Source organism: Cylas formicarius, unplaced genomic scaffold (genome assembly GCF_029955315.1).
Source record: "Cylas formicarius isolate icCylForm1 unplaced genomic scaffold, icCylForm1.1 PGA_scaffold_2__14_contigs__length_35257938, whole genome shotgun sequence".
In the NCBI taxonomy this organism is placed as follows: domain Eukaryota; kingdom Metazoa; phylum Arthropoda; class Insecta; order Coleoptera; family Brentidae; genus Cylas; species Cylas formicarius.
Genome location: NW_026844319.1, coordinates 24,609,084 through 24,628,989, shown reverse-complemented (window position 1 = coordinate 24,628,989; position 19,906 = coordinate 24,609,084). Strand labels below are relative to the sequence as shown.

Below are 19,906 nucleotides of genomic sequence, written 5' to 3'. Positions count from 1 at the left end.
TCAGGATAACATTAATGTCATATCAGAATGGTGTCTGGTTAATCGATTAGGTTTAATTGTTTCTAAGGGTAACGTACTTACTTACTGTGGAAAGCTGAACATAAATGTATTTAATTACGTAATAAATGGAACTGTATTGAATCGATTAACTGAAGTTAAAGACTTGGAGATTGCCTTCAATTTCAGACTTATTGAGCAATTAGTATTATCGGTGTCTAAAGCGTTGGGTTTTGTAATAAGAACAATACTTCAACTATTAGAACTCTGTACATCTAAATTAGAATAAAGGTCATTGTTGTGCCGTCCAATATATCAATCTCATATTGGTAACTTGGAGAGATAGTTACTATTAGGCAGGTTCGGCGAATTATCTCTGGCGGTTAGGAGGGACATTAATTCTTTAAAATGGGCTTTTGCATGGTACAGTGAACTCTGAGTGGCTTTTAAGCAAAGTACAAATTTAACGTCTCCAGAATTGAAGCCAGATTTACCTACGCCTAGAACATATGTTTGATATCAGTCGCCAATTATTTTGTTTATGTGTGGTACCTACGAATCTTCGGTATTATTTGACATCTGTTTGTTAAATGAGGTTAAATATCAAAGATAGTAGTTCGTATTCAGCGGACTTATTTTTTGCACTAATTATTATGGTTTCTGGAAATTTCACGCAGGACGTTCCACTAAAAATATGAGTCGCACTTTGTGAATGGCATTTTCGTTGACTCATAAAATGAGGTGATATGGGTATCTCCAAAAATAATTCAACAAGTGCCTTTTCAAAAATAACAGCATACCTTAACTAAATAATCTTTGGGTTAATTTTCAACTTTAAGTTTAATAAAAAATAGAATTTTTCCGAAAATATTTGCCGTTTTTTTATCACTTTTTCGTCACCCACCTCTACTTGTGTTAAAATTTCCACGGGACCCTTAGAACTGTAATTCCCCGTTGGCCTCAGGTGAAAACGAGAATTTAATATTCATAGAAAAAACTCCCCCCCTGGTCTGTTTACGACGCAATTTAAAAATTTACCCTTATTTATTGCGCAGCTCGATTATCATAAATTTTATAAGGTTGCTATGTGGGGTATGGGAAAAAGTAAAAAACGGTAACAAGCAAACACTTTATGTTCAAAGTATCTACCATTACAATATCAAAAAATATTACTTCTAAAACCGCTACGCAAATATATGTATCACTTTGGTAAGTTAACTATTACAAAAAAACGGTAAGTACAAAAGGATCCTATTCAGCTATTCGTTGTTGATGTTATCCTTATTTTTTAATTTGGGATTCTATTTGTAGGGCAACCGTCTAGTTGAGTTAACAGATATTAACTGCGATTGCACAGCAGTGAGATTATGATGACAAATTTCTTAGGGAAAAATATATAATCATGCTGATGTTCAATATCTACACGTATTTATCTATGACTAGAATTGCAACTTATATTGTGTGTATGGCGAGAATACTAAAATACATATTCTATTTTAAATGACTAGAATATTAAATTTGTCAAAATTTAGAAAAATCTACAACGCCGAGTAATATTTCCCAAGTACGTATTACGCGGGATATTCAGAATAGTTTTGTATTAATACGAATGTTGGTTCCACGTAATTAATTCTGAACCCTGTTTTATTACCGCTTCGTTGCAAATTTATGTCTTTCTAAGGCTATAAAAGGTTAAAACTTTCTTTCACTTCAGTACTTCTTGTATTGCTTTTGTGTATAACATTTAGTAAAGTCGGTCAACTTTCAACAAATTTTGTTTGTTCCGACTTCTCAAATTAAAGTTTTTGGTAATATACCACAAATACACGTTATACAAATTTGATTTGAGCAAATGTACAAAGGAAACAAAAAAGGAACTCAATTTATAATTTATAAATACTTAATCTTTACATTTTGATATATTATTAAGTAAAAAAATATCTTTCCGGCCTTAATTATAAAGAAAAATTTCAATGTTATGACCACGACATGAAATGAATGTACCAGTTCAGACATACGGTTTCAATAATATCTAATATCGCTTTTTAATCGACAGTAATTGTTTGCGTTTCCGCATTAATGGTGTTCTTCCTGTATGTCCGAAGGTTCTTATTGTCCCACATCGTGCAGGTAGATTCTAGGTGCTTGTTCAAATAAGATTTTAATGCGAATGTCTTGTCACAGTTTTGACACCTGAATTGCTTTTCGGTTGAATGAGTTTGCATATGTGCCCTTAAGTTCGACCTGCAAATAAGAGGAAAGTCGTTACCTAAAATCGAATTCCAGTCCGAATTTCTTAATCAACATGAACATCGTTGTAATTCGCCCACTGGTTGGTGGATTTACCTTCCGAGTTACCATTAAGGGCAAACCAAAGCTTGATGATAAGCAATTATATGTAGATACGCGTCAGATCCCTAATTTTCTATATTAAAGAATAAGCTCCATGTTTCAATGATATAATTTAGAGCTATATGGTAACAAGACCAATTTAACTAACCTAATTGCAAATTATATCATTGTATAGTATTGTAACACCATAGATTACAAATATTAATTGTTATTATGAAGATATATAAATAAATGTATAGCCAAATTTTAACTACTGTAGGTAAAAAATGACGGAACCCATTGTGTGCACTGCAAAAACGGGTGGAAAAATTAAAATATAGCAAAACAATGATACAAGGTGTTATTGAAATAACATCACCCAATTTAATAATTTAATCCATGGCTCGATTTGCAAATTGCAAAAATATTCGTTATGTAACGGTTGCAGTCAGCTTCAAAAAATGCTTGTCGCTTCATTGAATCTTTGAACAAAATAACGATATAAATAAAAACACAGTAATGATTGTAGGCAAGGTACTTTGTACTCCAGTTTGAAAAAAATAAACTAGTTTTATGCTGTCCATGTTATTAAAATCATGTGAATTTTTGATGATTAAACCTAACATATTGCTTGGGTCCACAAATGACAATTTTCCATGAAATGTCACTTCTAAATCAGTAAATTCATGTTCACACGATAGTAGACGTAATCAAAATGAAAATCTTTTTAGAGAGAATGAAACTACAAAGTATTTGGAGCAATTGAGAGTTCAACAGTTGCTACGACGCGAAGTGTAATATGTAGTTTATAAATATTATTTAGGTCATTACCGTGGAGCAAAAATAAAACCTCAATGCCTTTGAGCATGCTATTTATGAATACTACAAGAAATTGAAGCATTGAAGGTACGACCATAGCACCTTATATATTAAGGGACATTTTGACATCGACTATACACCACAAAATCGTGTATAATATTAACAAAGATTAAGTATTTTACAGTACTGCAGACCTTCGCGGGACTGTGGTACAACCCATACCAACAGATTTTTATTCTGCATTAAGTAGGTCTTGCCTGGGATGGACCGTAACGAATATTTGTAGAAATTTTTATTTGAAAAGTAAATGGACCTTTTTGAATTTGATTAAGCATTGATGCTACAGGCTATTTTTGAATAAGTAGGAGCGTTTATTTTAACATCAGGTGATAAGTATGGTTCTTAAGGGTTTAATCTAAATTGCAATATTTTCGTGTATATTACGGAGCTATTTAACTGTGATCCTACAGTAAGTGCGTATTTATGTACCTGATTCTCGAGCTTTGACCCTGCGAGGCCGTTTTCACTGGATAGTTCAAAGGGTAAGAGTAAGCACCTTTACTCTATTCATCTTATAGGTAAGTTTAAAAATAATAATTTTTGTCTTGTGTGTCTGTCGATTCTTCTTCCTTATATAATTCTTCGATTTGTAACCAACAACAGTCTTTTTTAAGACTATAGATTGTATTCGCGGAAGATAAAGGTACGTCATACAGACAAATATTTATTAGGATTAAACATTTTTTGAAGGTTCCTATTTTTTAACACTTTAAAATGTGGAGACCGTAGAATGAAGCAGATGTTCCTCAGTTAGAAGACGAATTGGAAAATAATGCAGAATTTGAAGACGATTTGGAGGTGGTAGTCGAACTTAATGACAATTTAGAAGACGAACTACCTCAGAAAATAAAAAAACGGATCCATTTGTCTTCGGATGCTAAACAAATTGTTTTAAATTGTTTACAATTTTATAAGAAATTTGGAAGGGGAAGTAGGAATGGTAATAAAAACAAGTGACGCGACCAAAGTTCCGAAGTCAACTGTAAGAAGAATTGTTGCAAATGTCAAGATAGTCAAGAGGAAAGTGAGAGCAGATTCTAGTACTTCGCGAGTTTTTAAAGAGCAACACGCACGCATATAATCTACGACGTTTCTAAAGAAGAATTGCATAAAAGTACTGACAGACGTAAACAAACATTCGTTGTGCATACTTTTTTGAAAAAAATGGATTTTCAGTTCCAAACAATTAATAAACGTCAAGCGCTAAGAAGGAATAACTGCACTGCATCAAAATTTTGTGATAGTGCCAAAAACGTAATTCGGCTAAATAGCTAAAATATCAGTACAAAGCAGGTCTAACTGTGAAAAACGAGTAATAAAAGAAGAAAATATTTATCGAGAACAATTAGTGGCGGAGTTGATCATTGAACTGGGTGACGACAGTAGCGACAGTGACGATTTTTTGAATGATTAATACTTTTTTATTATTATATCAGTTATTTTATATTTTAATAATGATGCTATGCAGAAATGTAATGAAATAGAACGTAATAAATTGTTACTTTGTACTATTGTACTATTGTACTTTGTACTATGAAAAAAAATTGAAAACATATCCCGTTTTTAAGTGTAAGTAGATAAATTGCGAGGACGGTCCTGGAACGGGTAAGGGTCTGCTCGGCGGTTTTGGAGTAATAAACAGTAGGCAAAGTTAATCACGGGGTCGGTTGTAAAAGTACTATATTTCTGGTCAAAGTATACCTATCAGCAAAAGCTTTCCCGCAATGTGCGCATCCGAATGGTTTCTCGCCGGTGTGCGATCGCAAATGGCCCTGAAGAAGCCAAGGCCTCGAAAACTGTTTGCCGCAAATACCGCACTGGTGGGCCAGTTTGTGCGTCAACAGGTGCATCGCTAAAGCGGGCATGCTGACGTAGGCTTTCCCGCAGGTCATGCAGCGTTTGGCCGACTGGGAGTCCAAACTTCTGGAACAAACGGTTGCCTTGTAAGTAGAAACCAAATTCCATCGAATGCTACAGCGATAATACCTATGCGTCTGCTTGTGTCTGGATAGATTGCTAGATGTCGCGTAGGCTTTGCCGCAATCGGAGCAGATGTAACGATTGTTTTTCGGCTCACCTTCCGATGATGAACTGTCCCCATCGTCTTCGATTTCTTCCTCCACCACTTTATAAAATTTCTAAAATAATACTTTAGATAAGCAGCCATTGGGATTTTTGATTGGCACCCTATCTATTCATTTGCACGAGAGCGTAATAAAAGTTATGAAGACTCCGACAACAAAATGCGGTCCTCACTGATGCCAGAAAGCCATTTGGTAACGGGCATTTGTGTTTTTCCTTAAAAAATGGGTTAATGATTCATTGATTTAGTTTAATATAATTAAAAAAAATATGCAAAAAGTGGACAACTGAAATATGAGAGACATTTTTTATAATGCTTGATGAAGACAATGTATAATATATCTTACAATTTTCACTAAAATCATTGTCCACCACCTTCAACGCTAAGTATCTTAGTGCACATCAATCAAAAATAAATAACTTTTTTTTAAGATAATGGGTAAAAAAATACATCTAATAGAGTTTTGTTGTCCATGATTCTAGGAAGAAAAACAGTTATTTTAAATTGTCACAAAAATATTGAGTTGATGTCGTCAACATTTGGGTTTTTATCTCATCTACGAATTCAATTTTGCGCACACATTATCCAATCATCGTTTTATTATACTCTCTCTTTCTCTGGTATTAATGGTAGAGTTAATTGGACAAAGTAAAACGAAAGTAAATGAGCATTATACTAGACAATCCGAATGAATACGACTTTAGCCAAAGTGCCTACCGTTTTCACAGAACTACCGGAAGTGGTACTTGTGGTACTAGATCCGCTATTGCTTAAGCTTAAGTCGGCATACCGACCACTGTTTTCACTACCCGTTGGTCTTCCTCCTTTTACCAGTTTTTTGTTTTTTCTTTTTCGCCTGTCGGGAATAACGATCGGTGCCATCTTGGTCGACACGGAGTTTGACGACTGAGAGGCACCCGCCACACTTCGGTTTTGCCCGATAAAAGTGTCCGGTTCCGGCGAAAGCGGAAGTATAATGATATCTTGCTCGTGAGGGACTTCGGAAATGATTTGGACGCTTGATTGTTGAGTTATTGTGGTGCAAAACTAAAAAGCACAATCCGAAAGCCTGCGAAAATCAGCTTCCTAGCTTTTTAATTTACCTGCAGGTTTTCGGCATCCGAAGAACACTCGGATGTCGGGGGAGTGGGGAGAGTTGCCGGTACCTGGACCACATAGACAATGGGCGGGGCGTAGGATGGCGTCACTACTAGCTGGGCAGCGGAGGTGGTTTCACTCACAGCGCTAATCGTGGGTTTTGTCGGACTAGCGACCGTGGTTTTCGCCTTGGTTGCGTCTTGCGGATTTTTTGAGGCCGTTGCTTGGGTTTCTTTGCGACTAGAGTCTGGCGACAGTGGACCATAACAGTGGCTGGGAGACGATGGATCCTCCTCTGTTGGTATCTGAAGTTTAAAAGTTTCACGGCAAATATTTTACGAGCTCCTGGCGTTACCGTGTGGTGAATCATAACTACGCTTGGAGCTGGCAACGGAGGTAAGCTCTGAGAGAGGGATAGCAGGTCGTGCGCGGCTTCCGTTTCTTCGACGCTTCTCGTGTGATTTTTTTGGTTAGAATCATCGTTTTTAAGCTCCAATGTAGTATTGTTTGTGGTAGAGCGCTCATCGACGTCAACTAGAATAATATGCAGATTTTGTTTAGGTACTTGGAGTAGATGAATGCGAGTTCTGTCAATGTCAGCGATACTCGGATCTTGGAGCAATGTGATACGCTGTGATATGAGTTTTTTGTTGAAATTAAGCATTTTTAGTTCTGTCGTGAAAGTTAATTTTTATCCAAAAAATTCCATATCATATACATTTCATTTCAAAAAATCTCATTGAAGTTCACGGATAATCTACTGTTTTTGATAGAGAATGATATTAGTTTTCCTTGAGTTGGGGATTCGTGGACACTTCAAATGTCTCCAACATTAATATTTTTGATATGATAGAATTCCAAATAATATAGTACAGTTTCAGAGCGCTTTTTTGTTATAAAATAGGCTATGTTTTGATGCTATAATTGACTATTACTAATGTTTTGCTTTGCCGTTCGGGATAAAATTCTAGAAATTTTCAAAAAAATCCAAATAATTTAAAAAACATTTTTACTATTAATTTGATTTTTGATCTACTCGATCATAATTATTTGTTATTGAGGTTTTAACATCCAAGAACTTTGAACTGAGGTGGCTTTCACTTGATGAAAACCCATTTATCAAAATAAATAAGAACTAAAAGTTCAGATTTTCACTAAATATATATTTTTATATGGTACATCTCTAAAGAAGGTTTGATTATGGGAAACTCACTTAGTCTTTTCTTAGCTGAGATTTTTATGGATAATTTGGAAAATATCATACTAGAACATCCTTTAAGTAAAAGTTTTCTATGGTGGTATAGATACGTGGATGATGCTTGCTTTGTTGGAACGGACAGACAATTGAATTCTTTTTTAAATTACATTAACTCATTATATATTCGTATAAAATTCACTATCGAGATTGAACAAGATAACTCTATTGATTCTTTGGACTTAACTATTACGAAAACGCAAAACAAATTAGATTTTTCCATTTACCATAAATCTTCACACACGGGCACAGTCATACATAACAGCTCAAATCACTCTTATACAAATGGCTGCATTTAACTCTTTTATACACAGACTTCTTAATACGCCACTCTCAACAGAAAATTACAACAAAGAACTTAATATCAATAAACCAATTGCACTGAACAACGGCTACAATCCGTCCGTTATAGATAAATTTATAAATAAAAAACAAATCCAGAAACAGTAAACTCTATTTATCTGAAACCTAATACAGAACACGAACAATTTAAAACAATTACATACATAGGAGAACCTAGTGAAAAAGTTTCAAAACGTTTGTCAAAATGTGGTTTAGAAATAGCTTTCAGGACTAACAACACAATAGGAAAATTTTTAAAAAACAATAAGGTGTCTACAGGTTGACTTGCAGTTCTTGTCCTAAAATTTATATTGGACAAACAGGCAGATCCTTCAAGAAACGCATTAACGAACATAAAAGAGCCTTTAAATACAATAGTCTAGATTCTAATTATGCTACACACTTAAGCACAGAAAAATACATTTTTGACGACAATTTTCATATTTTATATACAGCCACAAAAAGGAAAAATTTTTAATTAATTGGAAGCCATGTTGTCGAAACAATTGTTATGTAATATATATATATATATATATATATATATATATATATATATATATATATATATATATATATATATATATATATATATATATATATATATATATATATATAATATAATTTCGTGAAAATCTGAACTTTTAGTTCTTATTTATTTTCCAAGAACTTTAATATATTTAAAAATAACTATGCTCAAAAATTGTTAGATATTGATTATTTGGGAGATTTGAGCCTATGTTGTGATGCTATAAAACTAAACTAAAGAGCAAACTTTCCTAAATAAAATTGAACTTTTAATTGCTAATAAAAACATACATACAAATTACTATAGATAAAACTTTGTACAAAATTATTGAAAAATTACTTCATAGAGTCTTTTGGTAATCCATAGGCTTTATTTATTAAACTTTTTATTATTTCTTCATTAATTCGACTTATTTGCATATTCATTCCACAAAATTCCAAATTCCAAAAATCGATTTGATTCCACTATGTCATACACCAAATGCCTTTTGAAAATTGCAGTTGCAGAGATAATTTTTATATGAAATTCGACTTTTAATTAATCCCATTAGCGGGTTAATCAGCACTTGCCAACTTTCCAGCACTGCATATAACGTTTCTTGATGAGAGAGAAACGAAAATTTCAAAGTCGCATATCAAATTGATGCGAAAACAGTAAAATTTTACCTTCACAATATTCATAAGCAAAAATGAATCAACAATAAAGCAAGTTGTACGTTTTAAAAATTAAATTTCCGAGACCGGGAACTTATGCAGTCTTAGGATTAATTTTCTCATTGCTTTTACGACTGAGAATTAATTCGTATTTGTTTGTAAATTGTTTATACATTAAATAATGTTATTTGCGGATTTAAGCATCAGTGATCATGTTCGTTAGTTAATGGGCGAGCGAAAATATTTTATAAACTTATGAAGAAAAAAACCGCGGTTTTCAAACAGTACTGTCATGTACACAACTGTTCAACTTAATAACTTTTTATAGACGATTCCCCTATATTCTTCTCGCAATTTAAAAATTTTGTCTCAATAAAGTTTTATTGTAATGTGCGACAATAAAATTTGCAACGAAATTCTTACACAATAAACAGTTTTATTGCTGAAAATATGGTTCTCCCTCTTGTATTAAAAATTTTATACTTGCGTTTTGTGGGCCAACAAATTTGATAATTTGTTATACAGCACTGTTTACATAGTTCTTATAGTCAACCAGTATATCATCAACAGATATTTGTGCTGATCATAAAAAAAAGAAAGCTATTCACTATTTTTGGATTGTTGCCCTATCCCAATGACTTTATTTCGCCTGTCTTTACGAAGGGTGGTAAACATCGCGCCGCTGCGGACTTTTATACGAGGGATCCTCAAGACGTAGTCACCGTGGGCTATGCATGTATCTAACTATTTACAACTATTGCGTAGTATTAAACTAAAAATACTACTAGAACTAAAATAAATGTCTGTCAGATATTTATTAACTTAAGATACTAATTTGTATACATAAATATAAAGAAAACTTTTAAATAAAATCTGACATTCATCCCTGCCCTCACTATTTTGCAGTTAATTCTGAATTAAGGATATAATAGGTTAAAATAAAGGAGTTTATATTCTGTAACACACTTTGGCTCTTTCTTTGTTGGTCTTTTCACGTGCAATTTTTTTATTTGTTTGTTTTTTATAATATTTTTGTGTTCATAATTTTTAAAAATATTTAGGTACATTGCTATTGGTATTGGTAAATAAATTTTTAACTCTATTCTAACAAAATATTTCTTGATCCGATTTAGTTTTTAAAAATTGTTAACTTGGTTTGACGTATATTTGTAAGTATTACTTAGGAATAACAAATAAATCAGTATTTTGGTATTCTTAACCTATTGTTTTGGTGATCACAAAATTTAAAAGGGAAAATTTCAAATTTTTCTCTTTTTCAAATTCGCGGATATTTTAACCCTTTTTGAAAGCTAACACTTCTGATAATATACGCAGTGTGCTGTTTTTCGACCAAAAAATGTTGAGAAAATGCTAGAAAAAATGTTAAATATAATTTCTCTTATTTTCTCAGTAAATCAATTTGTATGCTGTATGTATGATGTAAATGATTTAGTTAAACGTTTATATAAATGAGCAAGATAAAGATAAGAATCCTGACTACTACCCGTTTTGAGATCATTTTGTTTAATATAAAATTTGGCTTACCTTTTATAATTCCGGTACTATTTCAGTTTAAATTAGGGTTGGGCACCGTACCATCAAAATATTATATAAAAGCGCTTTTTAATGAGAAAATGGCAAAATAAAACGGCTTTGTTTAAAACTTTTCTACAGAAAAAAAGTACATATGTAATGAAAAAAAATATAACATATAAATATGAATAGACCATTGTGTATCAACGGGCCAACCGCCCAATATAAAATGAGATTCACATAAACAAAATAGTAAAAAACAAAATAAAATAAAAATAAAACAGAATGAAATAGATAAAGACCCAACCCTGGTATGACAACCATTGGTTTTCCAAAATATTCATATTAATATAGGAGTGGACGTAGCAGTAAGAACACATATAGAAGTAGCGAGGCATCAAAACATTGTTATACGATACTATTCAGAAGTCAAACAACAGAATACTGACAGTCTTTTAGTTCTTTTTTAAATATTTTTGCACTTTGGAAGCTGTCAAGTTGGTCCGAAAGTCGATTTGCTAGTGCGGCTGATATTGTAAGAAAAGAACTCTACCCATAGCTAGTACGATGGAACTCCACCTGGAAAGAGTGGTTTATACTGGTCTGGTGGAGGGGGGGGGACGCGAAGCACAATCTTACATAACAGCTCAGGGCCATGAGAATTTGAGTGCAGTAGATTATAAAAAATGGTGAGATCCTTATGCATGCGACGAATCTGGCGAGATGTAAGATTTCCAATTCCGAGTAATCGACGTTCTCAAGTCCTTGGTGCTCTTTAAACGCTATATACCGCAGGAACCTATGCGGCACTCTTTCTATGGCCTGTGGACGTTATACGAAGATGACCGCATACAGGAACAATAATCCAGGTATGGACGCACGAGGGAGCAGAGCAGTAATCTGGGAGACGGAATATTCCGGAAGTTCACTGTACAACGCTTAATAAAGCTCAAAATCTGAAGTGATTTAGACACAATAGATGAATCATGGTGTGTGTAAGTCACTTTAATATCAAGTAAGACTCCAAGATCCCTCATTACGGAGACCGCAATAATCGTGACCATTTTGGTTTCTTCGCCGGTTGAAGTTTATTAGTTGGCATTTATTAATATTCAGTTCATTCATTCATTTTCGACTGTCATATAGAATTTAGGTCGTCAGCAAATAATAACAAAAATGCATGATGAAAACATGAGGCAATATCATTCACATAGACATTGAAGAGTCGGGGTCCCAGGTGTGATACTTGCGGAACACCAGAAGGCACTTTAGTTTCTGTGGATTTTAAGCTCTGGACGCGCACAATCTGCACTGTTTCAGTAAAGTACGATGTTAACCATTCCAAAAATTTTCCATGAATTCCAATGTTTCGCAATTTTTTTATTGAGATTTGATGATTTACTCTATCAAACGCCTTTGAGAAGTCTCTTCCAATGATTCCATCAGAAAATCTGTAAATGTAAAGAAGTTTAGCTCAGTGGAGCGATGGAAAATGAAAAATACAAATTATTGGTCGACCTATAATTGTTGGATAGGCGTAATGAAGCTTGATTTCCAGTAAGTTGGAAAAGTTCCCGTTTTTAAAGATTGGTTAAAGAGAATATAAAGTTGTCTAGAAAGTATGAAACTGTAGTGCTTAATAAGATATGGTAGGAGGCCATCGGGACCGCGTCCTTTGTTTTTTTCTAGAGTCCCATAAACAGATGAAATCGAAATGTTCAAGTTTGAAAGGCTGACGTTTCCAGAAGGCAGTGCATCTTCAGAGACACAATCCTTGTGACTATACATGTTAGAAAAATAGTCTGCAAATAAATTGATAATATCCTCACCCACAGAACAGGTCACGTCTCCAAAGTGCACAACCGATTGGATAAAGTTCCTTTCATTTTTACTATTCACAAACTTCCAAACATTTTTAACGTTTTCTCTTAAGGACGGATCAGTCATTATATTCCTGGTAACACTGCACTTTTTTCCAATTAGCTTTTAGGTCTGAAAATCTCTTATATTCTGCATATGTCCCGGTCCGAAGATATAGTTTATGTGATTTCTTCTTGTATCTTTAAGCTCTGGAGAAAACCAAACTGGAAACTTCTTAACCTCTTTAATGGGACGTAAATATCGATAGCTAAATAAACTATATCGTAGAAGACGTTGACCATATCCTCAAGCGTTTTGTTAGTAAATTACTTGTCCCATTCGAACTGCGACAAAAACTCAGTCACTGCACCCAAGCCCATTGATTTAGAATCTTTCTAAAGGCCATCACCCTTCAGACCAGAACTGTTGAAATGTACTGAATTACATTTCAAGGAAAAGGGGAGTGGTGGATGATGAAAATCTGTTGGCTGTAGGGCACTATCCGCCTCAACTATTAAAATTCCGCCACCCTGTGCGAACACTAGGTCCAGAAGGTTGTCGTTAACGTTCCTCAGTGTGTTTATCTGGAAAAGGTTGTTGTTGGAGCATAGGTAAGATAGTAGATCAGTGGATTCGATCTCGCTCTGCGTGCTTCGCGCCAGAGGGATTGCAACTTTTTCCACTAACTGTTGGGGAGGTTGAAATCGTCTAGGACCAACAACTTATGACTGGGGTATTCTTCAGTCTTTCCAGGTTCTCTCCAAATTCTGCATATTTCTCAAAGGAACACTTTGGTGGCAAGTTTTTGCTATTTATTATGATCTCATGTTCAATGCTTTTCGAAGCTGATAAAACTTTACTTGAAATAGTCTTACAGACCGCTATTAGAAGTCCACGTCCCTCCTCAAAGAAACTAGTTTCTGCAGATCTATCCTTACGGTGTATATTGTAGTTAAACATGTGTAGTTCTGCACTTTAGTTAGCCACATTTCATTGAAGACAAAATTGTCATATTTGGATTAAGACACATTCTCAAAGAGAAGCTGAAGCTTATTGCGCAGTTCCCTAACATTTTGGAAGTATATAAGCAAGGACGAGGGATTTGCCAATCTGAGATGAGAAGGCCTGTTTAGTTTTAGAAATAGATTAGGTTCTCCATTTCGCTGTCTTTCCTGCAACTCGTTCTTTAGTGCGTTCACTTCCGAGCCCTGATCAGGTGTAAGGTCGGCCTCTAGGAATGTTTTGCGGCTTGTGTCCATATTTTTTTACTCCTCAGCACTCTGTGAACTATTTCAGGTGAGTCTAGAGTCAGGCACAATGACTGGTGACCGCTTTTATTACGCTTTCCTATTCTCACTGCACAAGCAACATTAATTGGGGAGCCAGTGAGATCTGGCGATATGATTTTTGCTCTAGACAAAGTTTACTATATTGTTATTTTTCTTTATTCTAAACATATTATATTTCATTTGAAAAAAAGTTTGTAATCCTAGTTTACATCGAGTTTACTGTTTTGGAAAGCTCTATATACATGTGTCTGGAAACTTTACCGTATATGCGAAAGCGGTACACCGTATATACCTTTCGGTTATTATTCGCATTTACCATTTGTCTTTCCATCCGTCATGCTCACGATCTCCAATTAAGTCAACCCCTTTCATCGCCGTCTGCTCGATGCCCCGGCCCAATATAAACAGAAATTTAAACCAAACAATCGGAAATTTCATTTCGCAAACAGGAAACAAACCCCGCGTCTCAGCTCCGCCAGATCGGGTACTCCAATCAATTATTGTTTTACATGGATTCGGCCTAGGTTTAACACGGATATATCGGAGTTATTGTTCGAATTATTGATTTCATATCCGAATTAATAACTTCACTTCGGCCATGCCCCACCGCCCAAATCCGAAAACTCATTGGCATAGAAAACCCCGACGCGATTAAGGGATTATACTTTCATTATTTCCGCGATTTTACTTCTCCCGTTATCCGAAGGATTCGTGCCAGCCGTTCGAAATTGTTTCTGCTTTGTGTGTTTCGCTTCATTTCATTTCGTTTTTAACGAGTTTCCGAATTTTTTTTTGTAGAAATCTACTTAATGAACGGAACACGCGAAGTTAGCACCTAGGGTGGGACCCATTGACGACAAACTAGAACAATCCGCAGCATTTATACTGTGCCTTTAGCGCAACTAACCAAATTTGAACAAATCTAGTTACGACTTATGTATGCGTTGTACAGCTGCGAAAGGTGAAAGAAGATAGAACGCTGGGTATTTATTGCTCAGAATAAATTCGTAATGGACGCAGAACAATGTTACTTAAAATTCCGATTTTATTGATTACTATTTCGTTGTATACTGCGTGTTTTTATGGGTATACCTGTTTAGTTTGTGTCATATTGAGGAGAAATGAACTAAAAATCTAAAACAAAAAGAAATTGAAAGTGAACTCAGAGTATAGTCAAACAAAATTTCTTTTCCAATAATTAGGATTTAGTTTCCAATAATTCAGATCATTTTTTAGCTTCATTATGTCTGTATCTAGATATTATATGCTCATTAACTCGGTATTTACTTTTGCAATTTCTTTAGTTTACATCGGAAAAGAGGAGATGGAAAACTTTGTTAAAATCACAGGCGCCATTATAATTTATTTCGTTATTTTATTATTTTCAGTTATGGTGGAGTCAACCACTAACAGAAGTTTCACTTTTTGATTTGATAATATATTATTTGTTGCAGTTTTGTTGTGCACTTTGTTGCGTTTTACATTTTTTATGTATTATTTAAAGTGATGTTAATTAAAAAAAGAAACCTAAATTAGGTAGCCTGGTTCACTGGTGGTTTTAAATATTCTGCTGTAAGTCCTTGTTTGTTTTTGAGAGATGTTTATTTGTACTTTGTTTCTGAGGTCTAACAAATCCAAAGAAGTTTTGGTTTAAGCCCAACCAATAAAGTGTTAATAATTTTTTTTTGGTGATATTTATTTAAGCAGCAAAATGATATTGATATTGTAGATACTTTTCAACATAATTCTTACATTTATCTTCTCTTCCACCGGATGTTTCCAGGCTGTTTCTGGAAATTTTCAGACATTTTACTCTGCCAGCACATTATAAATCAAGTATATACACAGTGTTTCATTTCTGTAGAGAAGTTCTAGCAACACCATTAGTAGGTTTAAGTCAGTACATTATTTAATTTTCTAATTTTATTAATTTAAGTTGCTAATTTTGAAATAATGTTTATGAATCTTAAAAAAATTTTCATTTATTTTAGACGGCATCATCCAGACTGCCTTTTTAGTTGTTTATTATATAGGTATGCAGTAAACTTCCTTTATTTAAAGAAGATTTTGAAATTTGATACTGAGAATTGTTTGAATTTGACTGGATGCATTTTCGTTTTAAAGAAATTTGCATTTTTTTTAAATCAATTTCGTAATTTGCGAATAATTCAAATATAAAATTATATACAGAGTCTGCTCTATAGAAAACCAAATAAAGATTTTCTTTTGTTAATTTTTAAAATTTTTAAAGAAAGCAACCATAGACATATGCAATGGTCAAAGTGTAACGTTCAAGTTTAGTGATCTTTTATTGTAAAAGTGTGCGCACTCTCTCTCTCTCTCTCTCGACCACTATGGATCGCACTGTACTTACTCGGCCTTGTGGTCAGTGACGTATAACACAGTGGTGCCACGCACCCCTCAGTGGGACTATCAGGAGCTGCAGAGCAGTTTTGCTGCCAGATTTCTTCTCTTACGACGGCTTGGCATTTGCTGCCTGTTTTCTTCACCATGTAGCAGCGTGGCATATTGAAACGTTCGTTTCACCTGAAAAAGCAGCGTTTTTGTTAGTTTTAAAAAAAAACTGATGTGTCGCTGCCAGACTGACAAGCTCTGCATATTTGAATTCGATAATTTGCGATTCTAAGAATTTATTACAGCTATCAACGGTATCCCACTGAACTAGATCTTTGTTTCCAAATGGAAAGAAGTTGAGAAGATATATGTTTATACAGAAATTATTTAGAATATTATTTATGTTTCCGCATTTCCATTCAATAACCCAGTAACTACAACTTAGTGAGAGAGCATGTGTGGGTTCCTCTTTTTGGTCTAGGGTATATTCTTAATAGTAAGTAATAATCTTAAATTTGCAATTTTAATTTGCCCCTTTATAACTTTATGCACTTAAGATAGCCAGTTCCTATTTAAGGAATTGTAGAGGAACTCTTCCTCAAAAAAATGGATATCCTGCATATGTAAGGAATGATCCTGTAATATTTTTATAAGGTTCACCTCTATCTAACTTTGTTAGAAATAGACAAACCTGCCAAATTTAGTAGATTTGCTTTTGTTAAATACCATTATTCAATTTCATTATAATGCATTGAGATGCCACTGTGTTGTGGTGGTCTCAACTAAATATTCTTAACATTTCTCTATTGTATTCATATATAATATATAATGGCTCCATCCTTTATCTAGGTTCGACTCTCTGATCATACTCCGCACGTTCAACAGTGACACCTCAGTATGTTTCGTTTGGTTACACCCAGCAGGTTGAAGAGCATTTTTTACTGACATAACAAGTGTGTGCTGTTTCCGTCTCATTTTTAAATAATTGTCATGTCGTGTTTTCATCCAGTTCCACTCATAGGCTTACACGTTTACGTGCCTTGAAGAGCCGTCGCGGACTATTTCGACGGCGCTTTCATTACTTTTTTGACCTTCATGGCCTGGTATCCGCAACAGAGTCACCTTATTCTCAATTAATATATTATTTAATGCCTTGTGGCAATCGGAAACTAACTTGTGAATGTGATTTTGGCGAGATTGCATAGTTTTTGTTGCCGAGTAGCTGTCGTTCTCGATCGGAATTTCTTTATCACTATTGTTATTCCTCTTTATTTTTTGATATGTATGACATTAAGTGCACTAAGAAAAAAAATTAATAATAAATAACGAAATTACACAATTCCTATAGCGATATGCTGGAACAATTATAAAAAGTTATGAATGTTCTTCTACGTTAAGTTAGTAACAATTTTTTTGTTATCTATCGAAATTAAAACAAGTGTTAACTTAAATGCTTTTAGCATAAGGTCTTCAATTTTATGTGGGATCTAGATCCACATGGTATACACAAATTGTGTGGGTATTCTTATATGCTAGAGGACACTATACATTTCGTTATATATCCTTTTGCTCGAATGACTGCTCGCATAAGAACAATACAATGAATTACGCTTTTCATCAATAGAGCCCTCCAGAAATTTGTTAAATGAAATGTTGGTACACATATTTAATTCTAATCAAAATGCACGATTCAGAGGAAAAGAAAGCGAAAAAGTGTTTGTCAGCTAATTTAACTTAATTATTCGGAATCTCGATTGAGCCCTGGTCTGGGACGGACACATTCAATCCATAAGAACTGGCGACATAACGTGACATTTCTCACGACAGCACTTGCAGTCGCTGGTTCTAATAATTAGGCTTTAAGGTTAAAATTTTGCAATAAGCAGATGACGTCTTTCTTGATAATATTAGTTCCCTAGGAATTTTTAATGCTAAACATACGAGTTGTCACAATTTGTTTTGATTTTGTGATCGAAACAATGAAATGAGACCACTTTTAATAAACAGATATTACCCAACCAGAAGTACATTAAAGACGCTGTTTTGGATTTAGTATATTAAACGTGAATGCATGAAATTTTATCTTAATTGCTTTGATACTGAAATTACAAAATGCAACATTAATTAATATTAATTATTATTGGTTTATGTTACAATTATGCGTCGAGCAAGTTCAGCTTTTTAAACATAATCTGCAATCTAAGAATAAAGTGAAGTTTGCTGTATTAAATATGCTTCACTGTCCGTCTGTTCGGAGACTTAGCATAACAACAACTTTAAGTTGGTTAAGTTAGGAAAAACAACTATTAAAGTATGGATGGAAAGAGAAAAAATGGTCTACTGCCGGCTTAAGAGGCATCTGAATCTCACTGGAGAAAAACGCTAAATGCAGATTTTGTCAAGAAGATTAGGAAACAACCGCACATGTGTTCTGCCAATGTGAAGGCCATTTCAGAGTGCCCATCTTGTGGAGTGGACTCTAATTAGAGAGACTAACTTATATAAAAGTCTATAGCTATGGAAACGACCGATGACCAATTGCTAACTCTCACAATTCTTGATTCTCAAACCTATTAGTTTACGTTCTTACAGAATGCCCGCTTGGGTATAGCAGTTCATATTGGGACGATACGAAATCATCCGTTATCTATTTGCAAACCCAGCTACTAGTAGTCCTAAGATTCTTAAAAGTGGCAAAGGACGTTTTTTTTTTCAAACTCATGAATGATTATGAATAATTATGAATAATTTAACAACAGTAAACGGTTTAATTCAACCCTTCACCTACGGTTAAAATCCGACTTGATTAAATCGGTTAATCCCACAAATAATACGAATTTCCCGAAGCTCACGTTTTCGTTTTCTGGCGTTGCGGACCTGGTTCCGTTTTGCCTTATCGATCCTCTTTGGGAAGCTGGAAAATTAAGCAGGTGGTTGGATAGCAACAAGTTGTACTGTCGCGAATACCAGTTGGCAGTGACCAACAGGTAAACAACCTGCTAACTCGTCCATATGCATTCGAAAACGACGAATATGCGGTAAATTTTTCCATTGCGAGATACGTTCGGCACTTACCCGCGCGTCTATCGACCTGATCCGATCGCATTTGGGTGTCCAACCTGACGGCGATCCGACCTCGATATCCGGCACCTCACCTCACGGTAACATTGCCCGAAATTTATTAGCGTGGACGCGCAACAACATTAGCCTAAAGAAATTGTTGTCGTTGGGATAATGTCAAACCACTCCCAAAACTGAATATTTTCAACGCGAAATAGAGGGAGCAGAAGGGTGAATGCGGAGCGCTTGCGTCGGAGGGGGAACGCAAAATCGATAGGGAAACGCACTTGTTACCGTGTGCCGTATGCAGCTGAATTATACCGGGCGATCTGATTTTTTAACGGAGGGTAGATATTATCAAACAATCAATCAGCTATCGGTAAAAACTTATAATATTGGACGGGATGGCGTGAATGCAAATATGTACCGGGTGGTCCGTCTGTTATGGGATCGCACTTTAACTCGGAACCTGTAAAAAATGTTATACATTTAAAGGGTTATATTGTTGGATATACAGAATGTTTGTCATCAAGTTTACAAATAACAAGCCTACCTTTAATTGGAGCACCTTGTATATTTTTGAATTGCTTTGAACTTTCTAGATATATTCTAGATTAGTAATAATAATAGTAATAATATAGTTCA

The 19,906-nt window shown here is 34.5% G+C and overlaps 1 protein-coding gene across 3 annotated transcripts; it reads right to left on the bottom strand.

The window, feature by feature from the left end:
* Positions 1-1,125: 1,125 nt before the first annotated feature.
* LOC132698500 (zinc finger protein 16-like) lies at positions 1,126-19,503 on the bottom strand. Of its 3 annotated transcripts, none has more exons than XM_060664613.1 (8): positions 19,277-19,503; positions 16,221-16,393; positions 6,744-6,922; positions 6,394-6,693; positions 6,008-6,337; positions 5,194-5,345; positions 4,909-5,130; positions 1,126-2,241 (listed from the first exon to the last, which is right to left on the bottom strand). In XM_060664613.1, exons 2-8 carry the CDS (start codon positions 16,372-16,374, stop codon positions 2,043-2,045), a joined length of 1,536 nt encoding a protein of 511 aa, XP_060520596.1. In that variant the 5' UTR covers positions 16,375-16,393; positions 19,277-19,503; the 3' UTR covers positions 1,126-2,042. The 3 variants fall into 3 exon arrangements, with proteins under 3 accessions (XP_060520596.1, XP_060520598.1, XP_060520597.1); XM_060664615.1 differs by having other exon boundaries at positions 4,909-5,127; XM_060664614.1 differs by lacking the exon at positions 19,277-19,503 and adding an exon at positions 19,054-19,181.
* Positions 19,504-19,906: the final 403 nt, after the last annotated feature.

What these genes read in the sequence shown, in the direction of transcription:
- LOC132698500 (XM_060664613.1), bottom strand. Translation starts at nt 16,374, where the DNA reads ATGCCACGCTGCTACATGGTGAAGAAAACAGGCAGCAAATGCCAAGCC. An exon ending in CGGATGCCGAAAACCTGCAG is followed by an intron (nt 6,338 to 6,393) that starts GTAAATTAAAAA and finishes TGTGCTTTTTAG; the next exon opens with TTTTGCACCACAATAACTCA. An exon ending in AGACACAAGCAGACGCATAG is followed by an intron (nt 5,131 to 5,193) that starts GTATTATCGCTG and finishes CGTTTGTTCCAG; the next exon opens with AAGTTTGGACTCCCAGTCGG.